At 43.3% G+C, this 16,126-nt stretch overlaps 1 protein-coding gene across 1 annotated transcript in view; it reads left to right on the top strand.

Moving 5' to 3' along the window:
- Positions 1-16,126, top strand: part of LOC135093421 (plasma membrane calcium-transporting ATPase 2-like) — a 45,551-nt gene that overhangs the window by 27,662 nt on the left and 1,763 nt on the right. The window contains 15 exon segments of the mRNA XM_063992698.1: positions 1,100-1,195; positions 1,647-1,754; positions 2,209-2,367; positions 2,370-2,410; positions 3,110-3,258; positions 4,366-4,701; positions 5,122-5,284; positions 5,828-5,929; positions 6,604-6,783; positions 7,098-7,292; positions 7,925-8,131; positions 8,697-8,895; positions 9,567-9,778; positions 10,241-10,389; positions 15,748-15,958. Of these exon segments, the coding sequence (XP_063848768.1) occupies positions 1,100-1,195; positions 1,647-1,754; positions 2,209-2,367; positions 2,370-2,410; positions 3,110-3,258; positions 4,366-4,701; positions 5,122-5,284; positions 5,828-5,929; positions 6,604-6,783; positions 7,098-7,292; positions 7,925-8,131; positions 8,697-8,895; positions 9,567-9,778; positions 10,241-10,389; positions 15,748-15,958 (2,507 nt within the window).

The following is a 16,126-nucleotide window of genomic DNA, read 5'->3' as shown; positions in this document are numbered from 1 at the left end:
CGTGTGGCATTTTGTTCCTGGCCTTGTGTGTGTGTGGCTGTTGTTTGCTGTTGTTGTTTACTGTGTTTCTTATTTAGTTTGTTTTGTGGTGTTATTGTATTGTATCTCTCTCTCTCTCTCTCTCTCTCTCTCTCTCTCTCTCTCTCTCTCTCTCTCTCTCTCTCTCTCTCTCTCTCTCTCTCTCTCTCTCTCTCTCTCTCTCTCTCTCTCTCTCTCTCTCTCGCTTATTTTGTCTAGTTTCTCCTGAAAAAAATGTAGTTTTCTTCTTTTTCTTTTTAGCTTTTTCAGTTTTCTTTGTTCCTTGTTCGTATTTGTTGTTTAGTTTGATACCCCGATATTTCGATTGGCTTATTCTTCTTCTTTTTCTTCTTCTTTTTCTCCTTCTTCTTCTCCCTCCTGCTCCTCCTCCTCCTCCTCCTCCTCACGTAACGGCTTGAAACTTAAAGGACAGCGATGTAATACTGATTTGCGAAGAAACTTTTTTAACGTAAGAGTAGTTGAATGTTGGAATAAGTTACCAGCGTCTGTAGTGCAAGTCAATACGGTGGCTACCTTCAAAACTAAATTAGATAAATTTTATGAAGAAAATGGTTTTCAATAGTTTCTTTTTTTTTTTTTTTTTTTTTTTTGCGATAGTAGTAGTTACAGTAGATCTCTTCTTTTTCCCATCTTTCCTATATAAATTTCCCCGATTGTTCCTCTCAGCAATCGGGGTGAACTTTTCGTTTTATTTCTTGCCGGGTAACGCCGGAGGGAGTGGTGGGTGGGGAGGAGCTTCTTCTGTTCTATCCTTTCCTCCTGCTAAGTATATAGCTTATTATAGATGTAGTATAGTGAACGAGTGACCTCGTCATAGGTCGCAAGGCCTCCTGTCACTCGTCTTTCCTATATATTCCTATGTATTCCTCCTCCTTCTCATCATCATCATCATCATCATCATCATCATCCTTTTCTACTACTACTACTACTACTACTACTACTACTACTACTACTACTACTACCATTACCACTACTACTACTATATACCACCCACCACCACCACCACCACCCCTCTTCAACAAACTTTTCACGAACTAACCCAATCACACACACGCCCCAGGAACCACGGTAATGGAGGGCAGCGGACGCATGGTAGTCACTGGCGTGGGCGAGAACTCCCAGGCAGGCATCATTATGACCCTCCTCGGCGCCACTGGTCAGTACTGAGGGAGCGGGGCAGGAGAGGTTAACTAGGTCAGACTAGGTTAAGGACGGCCGTGTTGTGTTGCTCGTGTTTGGAGTTTGTTCGAAGTGTGTGTGTTAGTAGTAATAATAGTTGTTGTTGTTGTTGTTGTTGTTGTTGTTGTTGTTGTTGTTGTTGTTGTTGTTGTTGTGGTAGTAGTAGTGGTAGTGGTAGTAGTAGTAGTAGTAGTAGTAATAGTAGTAGTATTAGTAGTAGTATTATTAGTAGTAGTAGTAGTTGTTGTTGTTATTTATTTGTATGGATGAAAAGAAATTGTTAAAGAAATATTACTAAGTCTCTCTCTCTCTCTCTCTCTCTCTCTCTCTCTCTCTCTCTCTCTCTCTCTCTCTCTCTCTCTCTCTCTCTCTCTCTCTCTCTCTCTCTCTCTCTCTCTCTCTCTCTCTCTCTCTCTCTCTCTCTCCAGAAAAGAGCAAGGACGGCAAGAAGAAGAAGGAGGAGCACCAAGATCCCACGGAGAGATCGGTGCTGCAGAACAAACTGTCTAAACTGGCTATTCAGATTGGTTATGCAGGTAAGGAAGGGCTCTCTCTCTCTCTCTCTCTCTCTCTCTCTCTCTCTCTCTCTCTCTCTCTCTCTCTCTCTCTCTCTCTCTCTCTCTGCTTTCTTTCTTAATCTCTGCTTTTCCCTATTTCTATTTTCACGTAACTTTTTTTATTTTCCTCTTTATTCTACTCTTCTCTTTCTGTCTTTCCTTCCTTCCTTTTTTCGTCCTCCCTCCCTTCCTTCCTTCCTTCCTTCCTTCTTTCCTTAATCTCCCTTTCTATTTTTTTTCCTTTACTTCCTTCTCTAACCTCCTTCCCTATCTCTTTTTCCTTCTTCTTTTCCCTAATCTCCCTTTCTCACGTAAACACCTTTGCTTCCTCTTTCTATCTCACTTTAATCACACACTACCTTTTCTATCCCTTCTGTAACGTAAACTCCTTTCCTTTCCTTCCCTAACCTCCTTTCCTCACTCCCTCCTGCAGGTACCGTGATAGCAATCCTCACTATTATCATCCTGGTCGTTTCCTTCAGCGTCAAGACCTACCTGTTGGCGAGGGAGCCGTTTGATGTCCACCACATTAACTCTTTTCTGCATTTCTTTATCATTGGTGTCACTGTGCTGGTGGTGGCAGTGCCTGAAGGCCTCCTCTCGCTGTTACCATCTCTCTCGCCTTCTCTGTCAAGGTAAGGGTGTGCTGGTGGTGATAGGAGTGGTGGTGGTGATGGTAATGGTGGTGATAGTGAGGGGGTAGTGAGTGTCATCTTCCTCCTTTTTTTCTCCTTTTCTTTTCTTTTTTTTTTCTTATTTCGTTTTCTTTCTGTTATCTTCTTCCTTTTTCCTCCTTTTCTTGTTTTCTCGTTTTTTTCGTTTTCTCTTACCTGGTTCATGCCCTCCTGATCTTAATATTTTTGTGTTTGGTTGTAGTGAAGAGCATTAGGGTATATTATTATTATTATTATTATTATTATTATTATTATTATTATTATTATTATTATTATTATTATTATTATTATTATTATATAGTAGTAGTAGTAGTAGTAGTAGTAGTAGTAGTAATATCAGCAGCAGCAGTAGAATATACATGAAATAATAATAAAACTTTCTAACGGTACATCTTTCGGTTGCATTTACATCAATACACGTTTTTTTTTCCACATTCATTTATTATTCCAAACAAAAACATAAACCAACGAATTTAAGACTACCAATAATAAAAGAAACGGAGGAGAAAGAGAAAGAAATGCGCACGATTATGACAAACTGCGCAGGTGACAAGTCGAGAACCGAGAATATGGCGATGGATACGCTCTCTACAAGACCTTCACAGCTGCACCTGACATCGAGGAGAGGAGATTATAGGTCAAAATGGCGCTGTATTGCAGAAAATGATGAAGGACAACAATCTGGTGAGGCATCTGGACGCGTGCGAGACTATGGGAAATGCAACTACGATCTGCAGTGACAAGACAGGAACCCTCACCACGAACCGCATGACAGTGGTGGCTGCGCACATCGCCGGGGTCACGTACAGGTAAGGAGGGTGATTACTTATGGGGTGGTTTAGTTGGTATTAGTTAATCTATCTATTATTTTTTTTTTTGTGGTGGTTTTAGTTTATTGCTTTGTTAGTTTGTTTAAATCCTTCGTACATTTGCTTCTCACATCTACGTATCTGGTAATGTAATTGGTTCACTTATCAAGACCCACAACACCATACCATACCTGCCTGACCTACCTTTCAACCAGATCACTGCCAAACTACATAAATAATTGATTTTTCCTCGTTGAGAGTGCAAAGATAGCCGTGTAGTCTCCAGCAGGCCTAGATAACATCAGAATTGCGTATGGCCTACATCTTTACTCCCTATCACTGGCTTGGCTGACCCCGCCCCTGCACCAAGGTCAGATGAGGTCACGTTTATCTTGCATCTTTGCTTTCCGACAATCTAGCTTTGATTTACAGTGTCCTGGCTTTGTTTTATGTCACCCTGGCTCAGGTAGCGCCTCACCCCTCCTCTAGGTTCAGATAAAGTAAAAAATGCCTTGTGTGTGTTTTTTTTTTTATGTTAGTTAGGCTGCGTTTTATAATAGCCTGGCATTGTTTTATGATAGTCTTGCTTTATTTTGACAGTAGTTTCATTTTATGACTGGCGTTATTTTATAAACCCTGGCTTTGTTTTATAATAGCCTTTGTATTATAACACTGGCTTTGTTCTTTTACACTGAGTTCATTTTATAACAACCTGGCATAGATTTATGACCTCAACTTCCTTTTATGACACCCTGGCTTATATTATGACACTAGCTTCATTTTATCACACACTAGCTTGCATTATGACACCTTGGCTTTGTAGAATCAAACCCTGGTCTTAATCTACAACACCTTGGTTTTCTTGCATCACACCCCTGTCACATCACACCCTACTCTTGTCACATCACACCCTGCCCTTGTCACATCACATTTAAGCCTTATCTTACCACACCCTACTCTTATCACATCACACCTTACCCTTGTCACATCACACCCTGGCCATGTCACATTACACCCTAGCCTTGTCACATCACATCCTGGCTTTCTCACATCACACCCTGGCCTTGTCACATCACTGTGGCCTCAGCAACACTCCCTGCCCACCAGATCACTGCCTAAATACGAGACGCTGCCCCAGAACATCGCAGACCTCCTCATCCTTGGCATCAGCATCAACACCAACTACACCTCCAAGATTGTCCCCTCAGACACCCCTGGCGAGCTCCCCAAACAACTCGGGAACAAGACAGAGTGTGCCCTGCTTGGTTTTGTCACTGACCTGGGCCGTAGTTATGTCACAGTGAGAAAGAACAACCCAGAGGAGAAGTTTGTGAAGGTGTACACATTTAATTCTGCCCGCAAGTCGATGTCAACAGTGGTGCTTCTTGGTGGTGGTGGCTTCAGGCTCTTCACCAAGGGAGCCTCCGAGATGGTGGTGAGGAAGTGAGTATTGGTGTTGTAAGGAGGTGGTGTTTGATTTGGTTAGGTTAGGTTCGTTTAGTTTAAGTTTAGTTTAGGTGAGGTTAAGTTAGCTTAGTTTAGGTTAGGTTAGGTGATGAAATTAGTTGTGTTGTCAGTGTTGCAAGGGGCTGTAGCATTTGTTTAGGTTAGGTTAGGTGAGAAAATGAGTAATGTTAGGTTGGGTTAGGAAGTGAACAGTGTTGTCAGTGTTAAAAGTCACTATGACATTCCACTTTTCATTTTTTATATTACCTCTCACTAACCCTCCGCTCCTTTCACTTCTTTCTCTCTTCCTTCACTCCTTCCCTTTCCCTTCACTTCCTTCTTCACTTCTTCTCTCCTTTTATTAACTTCCCTCTTCACTTCCTTCTACCTTAACTTCCCTCTCCCTCTGCCCCCCAGGTGTGGCTACATGCTTAACAAGAAGGGTGATGCAGAGAAGCTGACAGAGGAGGACCAGAGGGAGCTGGAATCGGACATCATTGAGAAGCTCGCATCAGATGGCCTGAGAACCATTGGCCTGGCTTACCGAGACTTTGTGCCCTTTGATGCCAACGTGAACCAGGTGTGTGTGTGTGTGTGTGTGTGTGTGTGTGTATGTGTGTTCTCTTATTGAGTGTATTTCTCTTTTTTATTGGCATGATGTCTTGTTTCTGCCTGTCTGTCTCTCTTTTTCTTGCATTTCTGTCCTTCCTTGTGCTTCTCTCTCTTATCTATCTCTCTTGCTAAGGGTATTTTTTCTCTTTGTTATGTTATTATGCTCCTGTCTGCCCCCCCCCTCTCTCTCTCTCTCTCTCTCTCTCTCTCTCTCTCTCTCTCTCTCTCTCTCTCTCTCTCTCTCTCTCTCTCTCTCTCTCTCTCTCTCTCTCTCTCTTTTGTATTTCTTTTCACACATATTTACTGTCCTTTGCATTTCTTTCTCTTATCTCTCTCTCTCCCTCTCAGATACTTCCACTCATCCATCACAGAGAAACCAAACTGAGATAACAGTAACAGAATAATACCTTGCAACATTATATAAACACCAAAACTTTAAAATTTCCTAGCAATTTGTAATATTTTCCATAATATTTGTGTTCCTCATATATTCTTGTGTTCCTCTTTGCAGACATCCATCACGGAGGAGCCAAACTGGGACAAGGAGGAGGAAATAGTGACCAACCTAACCTTAATAGGAGTGGTGGGCGTGGAGGACCCTGTCAGACCTGAGGTAGGGCTGGGCAGGGGTCAGGCAGGGTCAAGGAGGGTCAAGAATTGAGTTATCTGTTTCATTCACTCTTATTTTGTGTTTTCATTTTTTTCTTTTTTTCATTCTTTTCTGATTCTTTCATGCATTTTGTGTTTTTCTTGTTTTTTTCACTCGTTTTCCCGCTTTCACTCTTATTTTGTGTTTTCGTGTTCTTTTTTTCACCTGTTTTGTTTTTCGTGCTTTCACTCTTGTGTTTTTCCAATTTTTTTCACTTATTTTCTCTTCTGCTTCTTATAATTTTATTTCGTTTTTTTCACTTCTTCATTTATATTTTGTTTTTTCTTGCTTTTTTTCACTCTTATTTTGTGTCTTTCCTACTTCATTCACTCCTTATGCTTCCCTTTCCCTTGCTTCATTCACTCCTGTCCTGTATTTCCCCTGCTATGTATTGTTTATTCATTTCCTCCCTGTCTCACCAAAACACCCAAAGCACAACAATTTCCCATAGCAAGACACCAAAAGGAACCATATTACGACCATTAGTGTATTAAACTCTTTCCAAAACTTGGTCTTATAATATTTAGTCCATGTCTCACCAAAACTCACAAAGCACAAGTACCATATTACAGCCATTACAACCATCAGTATATTAAACCCCTCCTAACCTTTCCTGACCCTTCCCCTACCCCCAACAGGTCCCCAAGGCCATTGAGCTGTGCCAGAGGGCCGGGGTGACAGTCCGCATGGTAACAGGAGACAATGTAAACACGGCCCGGGCCATTGCGTCCAAATGTGGCATCCTGCGGCCCAAGGATGATGGCTTAGTGATGGACAGTCGCCAGTTTAACACAATGATAAAGGATGAGGATGGGGAGGTGAGGGGCTGGGTGATGGGATGATGGAGGTGTTTGTCTGTTTGTCTGTTGCTTTTTGTGTTTGTGGGGGTGTTTGTTTATCTGTTGTTTTTTTGTGTTTATTGTTATGGATGTGTGTAGCCTTAGGTTGCAGAGAAACTTTAAACTCCATACCTAAACCAACACACAAACTTCAAGAACAACACTTAACCCAACACAAACTTCAAATAAAAATACACCATTCAAGAGAGAGAGAGAGAGAGAGAGAGAGAGAAACACCAAATGCAACACATCACCAAGACAGCATACAGTGACCCATCTTCCCTCCCCCACAGGTATCCCAGGATTTCATTGACAAGGTGTGGCCAAAGCTGAGGGTCCTTGCTCGCTCCTCCCCACAAGATAAGTATGTTCTAGTGAAGGGCATCATCAACTCGCACGCTGGGGACATGAGGCAGGTTGTGGCGGTGACTGGTGATGGAACAAATGATGCACCGGCTCTCAAGATGGCTGATGTGGGCTTTGCGATGGTGAGTGGGTATTTTGTGGTGTAGTGGTGGTGTGTGGTTTGCTTGGATGGTGGGTGATGGGTGTATAATCTGAGATGTTTTGATGTCTTATTGCTATTTTTTTCAAAGGCCCCAGAGATGGTTAGCTGTGTTTTGAAGAGTGTTTCTGCAGTTAGTAATGTGGAAATCTGATTAATCTGTCACTAGAACCATAAAAACGCTCTTAAAAACCTTTTGTAGCTTATTATAAACACAGATTCTGAAATGCTCTGCTCTCACCTATTTTTCAAGGCCACAGAAATGATTAGCTGTGTTTTTAAGGGTGTTTCTGCTGTAAATAATGTTGGAATCTTGTTAATCTCTCACTAGAACCATAAAAACATCCTTATGTGATCCACTCACTAGCCTCCTCTCTCCGTCACATCTACACCACACACCGTCTCCAGATCTCCACTCCACCCATTAACCTAACCTCCACACACCATCATCACATCTTCTTTTGTCCTCTTCCACACACCATCACCAGGTCTTCAGTTCACCCAGTAAAACCTAACCTAACTTAACCTCCACACGCCATCTCCAGGTCTTCTTCAACCCACCCAATAAACAAAACCTGCCCTAACCAAATCTAACCTAACCATCTCCCGCACCAGGGTATCACTGGGACTGATGTTGCCAAAGAAGCGTGTGACATTGTGCTGACAGATGACAACTTCAGCTCCATCGTGAAGGCAGTGATGTGGGGCCGCAATGTGTATGACTCCATTGCCAAGTTCCTGCAGTTTCAGCTGACCGTCAATGTGGTGGCAGTGACAGTGGCGTTTGTTAGTGTGTGCATCATTAACGACTCTCCCCTCAAGGTGTGTTGGCAGGGGGAAGGAGGTGGAAGGAAGGAGTGAGTGACTGGTAGATTTCTATTTGGGGGCAGGAATTGGAAGGAAGGAGTGGGTGATTGAGTGAGTGGTCGGATTTGTAGTGAAGCCTTTTCTCTTAGTGTGTCAGGGGGATGGAAGGAAGCGGAGAGAAGAGGGAGGGAGTGAGTGACCAGATATGTAGTGAGGAAGGAGGTGGAAGGAAGGAAGGAGGGAGTGAATGATCAGATTTGTAGTGAAGGATGGGAGAATGCTTGATTAAGTAGACTTTTCTCATTAGTGACTATCCCCTCAAGGTGTGTTGGGGGTGGAAGGAGGTGGAAGGAAGTGGAAGAAAAGAGTGAGTGAGTGGTGGATTTCTAGTAAGGGATGCAGAATGATTAACTTGTCTTTTCTCTTCCCTACACATTAACTAGTCTTTTCTCTTTCCCCCATACACACACACACACACACACACACACACACACACACACACACACACACACACACACACACACACACACACACACACACACACACACACACATCCCTAACCTAACCACCTCCCCCACAGACTGTTCAGATGCTATGGGTCAACTTAATAATGGACACCCTAGCCTCCCTCGCCCTGGCCACCGAGGCGCCCTCCCTGGCCCTCCTGCACCGTCAGCCCTACGGGAGGACCATGCCTCTTGTGTCTACCATCATGCTCAGGAACATCATTGGACAGGCTACCTTTATGGTCCTCATGATCTTCCTCCTATTGTTCTATGGTGAGGTGGGGGTGGTGGAGTTTGTGTGTGTGTGTGTGTGTGTGTGTGTGAGTGATGAGGAAGAGGTGGAGGAGGAGGATAAGATTGTATATATTTGTTGTTTTGTGGCAAGGAAGAGAAGGAAGAGGAAGAGGAGGGGGATAAAAATATTGAGGACAAGGAGGAGGAGGAGGATAAGAGTGTGTGTTCTTGTTTTATGGTGAGGAGGAGGAGGAGACGAGTTTATAATATCTTTTTATGTTGATGACGAGGAAGAGAAGTCTTATGAAACTGTTATTATGGCAAATCATTGTATATATATATATATATATATATATATATATATATATATATATATATATATATATATATATATATATATGTATGTATATATATATATATATATATATATATATATATATATATATATATATATATATATATATATATATATATACAAGACAGACAATCTCCATCTTTCTCTGATACAGGACAAACATTATCTGTCTCTCTCTGATACAAGACAAACAATCTCTGTCTCTCTCTTATCTCAACCCACACACACACACACACACACACACACACACACACACACACACACACACACACACACACACACACACACACACACACACACACACACACACACACACACACTCACCAGCCATCTGCTAACCCTCCCCCTACCACAGGCCACATCATGTTAGACATAGACGATGGACTGTACAGGGAGCCCGGGGAGCCTCCGTCACAACACTTCACCCTCATTTTCAACACCTTTGTGATGATGACACTCTTCAATGAGGTGAATGCAAGGAAGATTCACGGGGAGCATAATATATTTGAGGGCATAACTGGCAACCCTCTCTTCTACTGCATCTGGGTGGTGACCTTCGTGGCACAGGTTGGTGGTGGTGGAGTGTCTCTGAAGTTTGGTTTTGTGTCCTTGAAGTTTGGTTTTATATCTCAGAAATTTACTCATCTCTCTCTCTCTCTCTCTCTCTCTCTCTCTCTCTCTCTCTCTCTCTCTCTCTCTCTCTCTCTCTCTCTCTCTCTCTCTCTCTCTCTCTCTCTCTCTCTCTCTCTCTCTCTCTCTCTCTCTCTCTCTCTCTCTTGTCTCTCTTTGAAATTTACACGTCTCTTTCTCTCTCTCTTGTCTCTCGCTGAAATTTCCCCCACTCTCTCCAGCATCATTCTCTCTCCCTCTCTTCAGGTGCCCACCCAAAATTCACCCCTACATTATCTCCTTATTGCCTCACAACCCTGCCTTCACCATCTCCCTACAACCTTTCTGCCTTCATCATCTCCCAACCTTCCTGTCACTCTCCATTATCCCCCCTACAACCCTTTTCTGTGCCTCCTTCAGGTGATCATCGTGCAGTTTGGGGGCTATGCCTTTAACACAGCACCCCTCACCCTGGACCAGTGGCTGTGGTGTGTGTTCTTTGGTGTGATGACCCTCCTGTGGGGCCAACTCCTCACCACTGTGTTTGCCTTCATCCCAAGCCATGGGAGGTGAGGCTGTGGGGCTGTGGGGAGCTGGCTGTGTGGGGTGTGAAGGCAGGAGAGGTGGGAGAGATCTATGGGGTGAATAAGTGTGGGAGAACATTGCTTGGGATGAAATGGAGTGAGCTTTTATACTGGTAGAATAAGGATGAAAGAGCATTGTTTGAGGTGAAAAGAACTGTTGGAAAGCTTTATACTGGGAGAATATGAGTGGAAGAGCTTGACATGAGGAGAATAATGGTGGGAGAGTGTTTATGGTGAAGGAGGACAGTGGGAGGCAAATATGTAGGATGTAGAGGAATAAGAGTATTATATGGGGTATAGGAAGGTGGGAGAGATTTATAGGGGTAGTGCTTGTTGAGAGAGCTAGCAATAAAGAGAGGGTGGAAGAGTAACTTATTGAAAGGAGGAGGAGTGAGAGCATGGAAGAATAAGCTGTAGGGAGAAGAAGAGTGATAGTAGAGTTAAATATAGATAGTGAAAAGGTGGGTAGAGCATTTCTTTACTCCAAATTAACCTATATTCAATTTATAAAGAAGATAATTAGACTTAATACCAATTATTTTTGGAGGCAACAGTGCTAAGGAAGGAAAATTAGGCTGCTCAACATGACCTTTTCAAACACAGCATACCAGTGACCTAAGCCTTGCCTGTATAGAAGAATGACTACTACTACTACTACTGCTGCTGCTGCTACTTGTGTCGGCTGTGGTGCTCAGTGGCAGGTGTTGTGACGTGCTGCATGTGTGGTGCTGAGTGCTGACCCCTCTAGTGCTTGTGACAGGAGGAGGGGCAGCATTAGTGGCTTGTGGCTTGTTTGTGGCTTGTTTTTTCTGATATTTATGCTTATGGGGGTTTAATTGTTACATTCTTTAATTATTGGCCTGTGTGTGTGTGTGTGTGTGTGTGTGTGTGTGTGTGTGTGTGTGTGTGTGTGTGTGTGTGTGTGTGTGTGTGTGTGTGTGTGTGTGTGTGTGTGTGTGTGTGTGTGTGTGTGTGTGTGTGTGTGTGTGTGGCATGAAGGAATGATTGGTTATGCTGTGCTGTGGAATTACTGGTTCATTGTGTGTGTGTGTGTGTGTGTGTGTGTTTTGAGGAATAGCCATGCTGCGTGCTGTGGTACAAGGCAGTACTTCCTCTAAAATAGCATCGCAACAGCACCGCCACTTACCCAAGGGTGCTGTGTGTGCCCTGAGGTGCTGGCAGGATCACAGCATCACAGAAACCCTGGCAGAAAATATTGAAGTGGTCAAGGAGGCAAGATCACACTCCACCTCACTCCACCTCACTCCACCTCCCACCCTAAAATGCCTCCCTCTGACCTCACCTGCCCTCCCTCTGACCTGACCTGCCCTGGCTTGACCCCTAGGTCCTCGTCAGTGCAGCCAGCGCAGGGCGAAGACCGCAGAGTTTCTCGGGACCCGCTGGAGACCTCGTTCATAAAGAAGAAGCGAAACGCACATGTCTTCTGGGTTCAAAGCATTACTGACCTACAGACTCAGGTTAGCAGTGTCCCTGTGTCCCCTGTGTTCTTGCCCTCTCTCTGCCCTCTCCATGCCCTCCCATGTATATATTTCATAGGGGAGTGCTTCTGTGTATTTTTCTGTGTGTTTGTTTTGCGTTAAACCACCTAATGTGTGTGTGTGTGTGTGTGTATTAATAGCTTATAATCAGAAGTGTTTTGTGTGTGTGTTTGTTTGTAGTGTTGTTAAATCACCTAATGTGTGTGTGTGTGTGTGTGTGTGTCACCCGTGTGTGGAGTGCTGGGTAGGGTAAAGGTGTGTTTTTGTGTGTTTGTGTGTGTGTGATTGTGTGTGTGTTTTTCTCCTCCAGTACAGCAGGTGGTGGTGTTTTAATTAAATGTTACTTGTTAATCCATTGTAATTCACGATTTGGTGTCATCTGTTTAAGCTGGTATCTTTGTGATGCACCTCTAAAGACACACACGCACACACACACACACACACACACACACACACACACACACACACACACACACACACACACACACACACACACACACACACACACACACACACACACACACACACACACACACACACCTCCAGCATCACAACAACTAGTACTTAGAAATACAAGAAGAAGAAATGAACAAAAAGAAGAAAATAAATAAATAAATGTAACTTTCAACAGAATTTATGAACTCAAATGAACTTCTTTGTTTAAGTTCAAAGGAAAATTTTGAGTCCATAGATTTGCTGATTTAATTAATTAATTCATTGATTTAATTTGTTTTATTTAATATTTTTCATAGAGATTTGTGATGTTGGAGGAATTTTCTTTTTATTGTAAACATTTGTCTTCTCTTTCTTCTTTCTTGCCTGTCTCTCTCTCCTTCCTTCCTTCCCCACAGTCCTTTACACACACACACACACACACACACACACACACACACACACACACACACACACACACACACACACACACACACACACACACACACACACAGAGCAGTGGCCTTGGCAGTCACAAACACACATATGCCCGGCAGGTGGTGACAGGCGTGTTGGATGGTCCCCTCCTGCCTGTTCCCCTCCGCTACACCTCCCGTGACCAGATTGTAAGACCACACCACCTCATCACCACCACACTAGTTCTTAGCCTAGAGTCTCTGGCAACCACACATTTCCAACCACACTGAATAAGACCACCACCATCACACCACCACATCACCACACTAGATTCTTGCATTTTGGAGGTCTTGGCAGCCACACCACACATCCAACCACACTGACTGCCAAGCTGGGTGTATTTTAGACCAACCCTGCCACAGTAACAATACATTTACTACAGTCATAATTTTTAATCATTCTAACTAACACACTTCATCACAAAAACTACAGTGACCTGAGTTTTGTGACCTGCAAATTTAGTTCTGGATGTGAGGACAAAACACACACACACACACACACATGGTTCTATATTGGAGCTGGAACAAATAAGTGTTTTTAGTTTTTTCATTGTCAGTACCACAAGTTTTGAAGTCCTTGAGTTCAGCAGAATGTCAAGAAAAAAGCAAACAAAATTTTACAAGGGTCTTGCATCTTAAATCATGTTTGTTGAGCAATAAGACCCCGCAACACATCTACCATAGAAGCATTAACCACCCACATACAGACACACACACACACACACACACACACACAGGGCCAGTTCCACAGTCTTTTTGTAAGTTCACAAACCAAAACGTTCCCCGTGTTGGAGATCACCTGAACAAATAGGATGTGCCGGTTCCACAGTTTTTTTTTTTTTTTTTTTTTTTTTTTTTTTTTTTTTTTTAGGCGTTCCCCAATCTTAATGGATCGCTTACCAAAGTTTTGGGGTCTCCCAGCCAAGGTTGGCAAGCATGTATCACTCAAAACAGAGTGTCATAAGCCTGTTCCCACCAATCACATAAATGAGCTGCAAAATGCCCCACCCTCTGTTCAGAAAGGAAGTCTTATTAGCAGAGCCTGCACCACAGTTCCCCCCTATGGTCCCTCCCTTGTCCTCCATACCCCCCTATCCTCCTTTTGATCCCATATCCTTCCACCAGTGAAGGGAGACTACAGGGGATACAATTCCCCCATTCTTGCCTTCTTACCCCCTCTCTCTCTCTCTCTCTCTCTCTCTCTCTCTCTCTCTCTCTCTCTCTCTCTCTCTCTCTCTCTCTCTCTCTCTCTCTCTCTCTCTCTCTCTCTCTCTCTCTCTCTCTCTCTCTCTCTCTCTCTCTCTCTCTCTCTCTCTCTCTCTCTCTCTCTCTCTCTCTCTCTCTCTCTCTCTCTCTCTCTCTCTCTCTCTCTCTCTCTCTCTGTGCGTGTAGGTGTTGTTGCAGTTGGGAAGACTGTCTTATCAGTGTCGAATGTCAACACAGACCAATGCTCAGTTAGTGATGAGTGCAGGTAGTGGATGCGTGTCTATTACTGTATTTGATGGCTTATAAGACGAACCTTTAATACTTCATTAAAAGTCTGACAGTTGAAACTACATATGTAGTGGTCATTTCTCTCATACAAAAAAAGTTGCATATGCTTTTCAGATCATATTACTGTAAATAACATTAATTTAATGCAGTAATTTGGAAATTTATTATGGATTGGGCAGCCCTACCCCTCCCTGAAAATTTATCATCAAAGTTCCAGTGTTTGGTACTCACGTAAGCAAAAAGCAACAGCCAAGGGTGACTGTGGGACCGGACTACAGTTCCAGTGGATTTGTTGGCTAGCAAGCAAACCAAAAAGGGTGACTGTGGAACTGCCCCACAGACACAGATGATAAATAAAGCCACTGTAAGATCTCTAAACTTCTAAATAAGGATGAATGGTTTAAATAAACCCACAGAACCTAAATAAGAAGTGCTCGATTTGTAAACCATTTAAGAGTGTAATGAACCTTCTGTCACACACCACTTCACTGTAGCTGTCACTGTACAGTAGGGATTGTGAGAGTGATAGTGAAGGTGTGTGTGTGTCTAATGGGTATTTTATGTGGCATGTTTTGTTTTTACTTTTAGCTGTTGTTTTCTTATTTTGTTTCATTGATTTGCATGTTGGTGTGGCTTTGATTGATGGAATGGAGTGTGTGTTTGGTTTTCTGCATTTTCCAGTTTTCTGGCATTTTGATGAAAAACTATTGAAAAATGTACAAGGAAACATGGTAAACTATTCACACACACACACACACACACACACACACACACACACACACACACACACACACACACACACACACACACACACACACACACACACACAAAGAAAAAAATAATAATAATAATACGAGAAGCTGCAAGAAACCATCAGGCTTACATGTGGTAGTCCCTGTAACACACACACACACACACACACACCAATTAACCTGTTTGTATTACTATTTTCTGCATGTGTTTGTTTGCCAGCCATCACCTCCAATCTCCAGGCACATTAATTAATTGTATGTTACCTGTATGTTACTTGTTTTGTGTCACAGAGTGCATTAATGTTCCACTGATGTTTCTCCAATGTGCCTCATTGAATTCTCTCATTTTGCATCCTTACCTCTTAATTTTTCTCTTTTTCCTCTTCTTCCTTTTGTTCTTCCTCTTGCTTATTCTCTTTTGTAGTTTTGTCTTTCCCCTCTTGTTTTGTTTCTTGTACCTCTTTCCCTCTTGTTTTGTTTCTTGTACCTCTTAATTCTCCTCCTCCTCCTCCTCCTCCTCCTCCTCCTCCTCCTCCTCCTCCTCCTCCTCCTCCTCCTCCTCCTCCTCCTCCTCCTCCTCCTCCTCCTCCTCCTCCCTTATTTATCTGTGTTTTCATTTTTTTCTCACAACCCTCTTTCATACAATTCATCTCCTCCTCTTCCTAACCTAACCTGACGACTCACCCTCAGATACGAGTTATCCGCGCCTTCCAGTCCGGACTTGTGGAGCCTCTGGATGCACAAGACGAGCAGGGCCGGTTTGGAGGCCTGGGGATCAGACCACTTAAACCGCGACCCCATTCTGTCTCCGATAACACTTCCCTCGATCTTCTCGTTGACCCAGAGGGAATCACACTGCCGGAGGTCGAAGGGTCACGATAACGGTGTCGTTTTGATTAAGGTAGGTGTTGGGGGTATCAGGGGGTGAGGTGTTTGAGGGGTGTCAGGGTGTGTGTGTGTGTGTGTGTGTGTGTGTGTGTGTGTGTGTGTGTGTGTGTGTGTGTGTGTGTGTGTGTGTGTGTGTGTGTGTGTGTGTGTGTGTGTGTGTGTCCTTCATTATCTTTCTTTC

The sequence above is a fragment of the Scylla paramamosain genome, chromosome 43 (assembly GCF_035594125.1).
Source record: "Scylla paramamosain isolate STU-SP2022 chromosome 43, ASM3559412v1, whole genome shotgun sequence".
Taxonomy (NCBI): Eukaryota; Metazoa; Arthropoda; class Malacostraca; order Decapoda; family Portunidae; genus Scylla; species Scylla paramamosain.
This window is presented reverse-complemented; position numbering and strand designations above follow the sequence as displayed.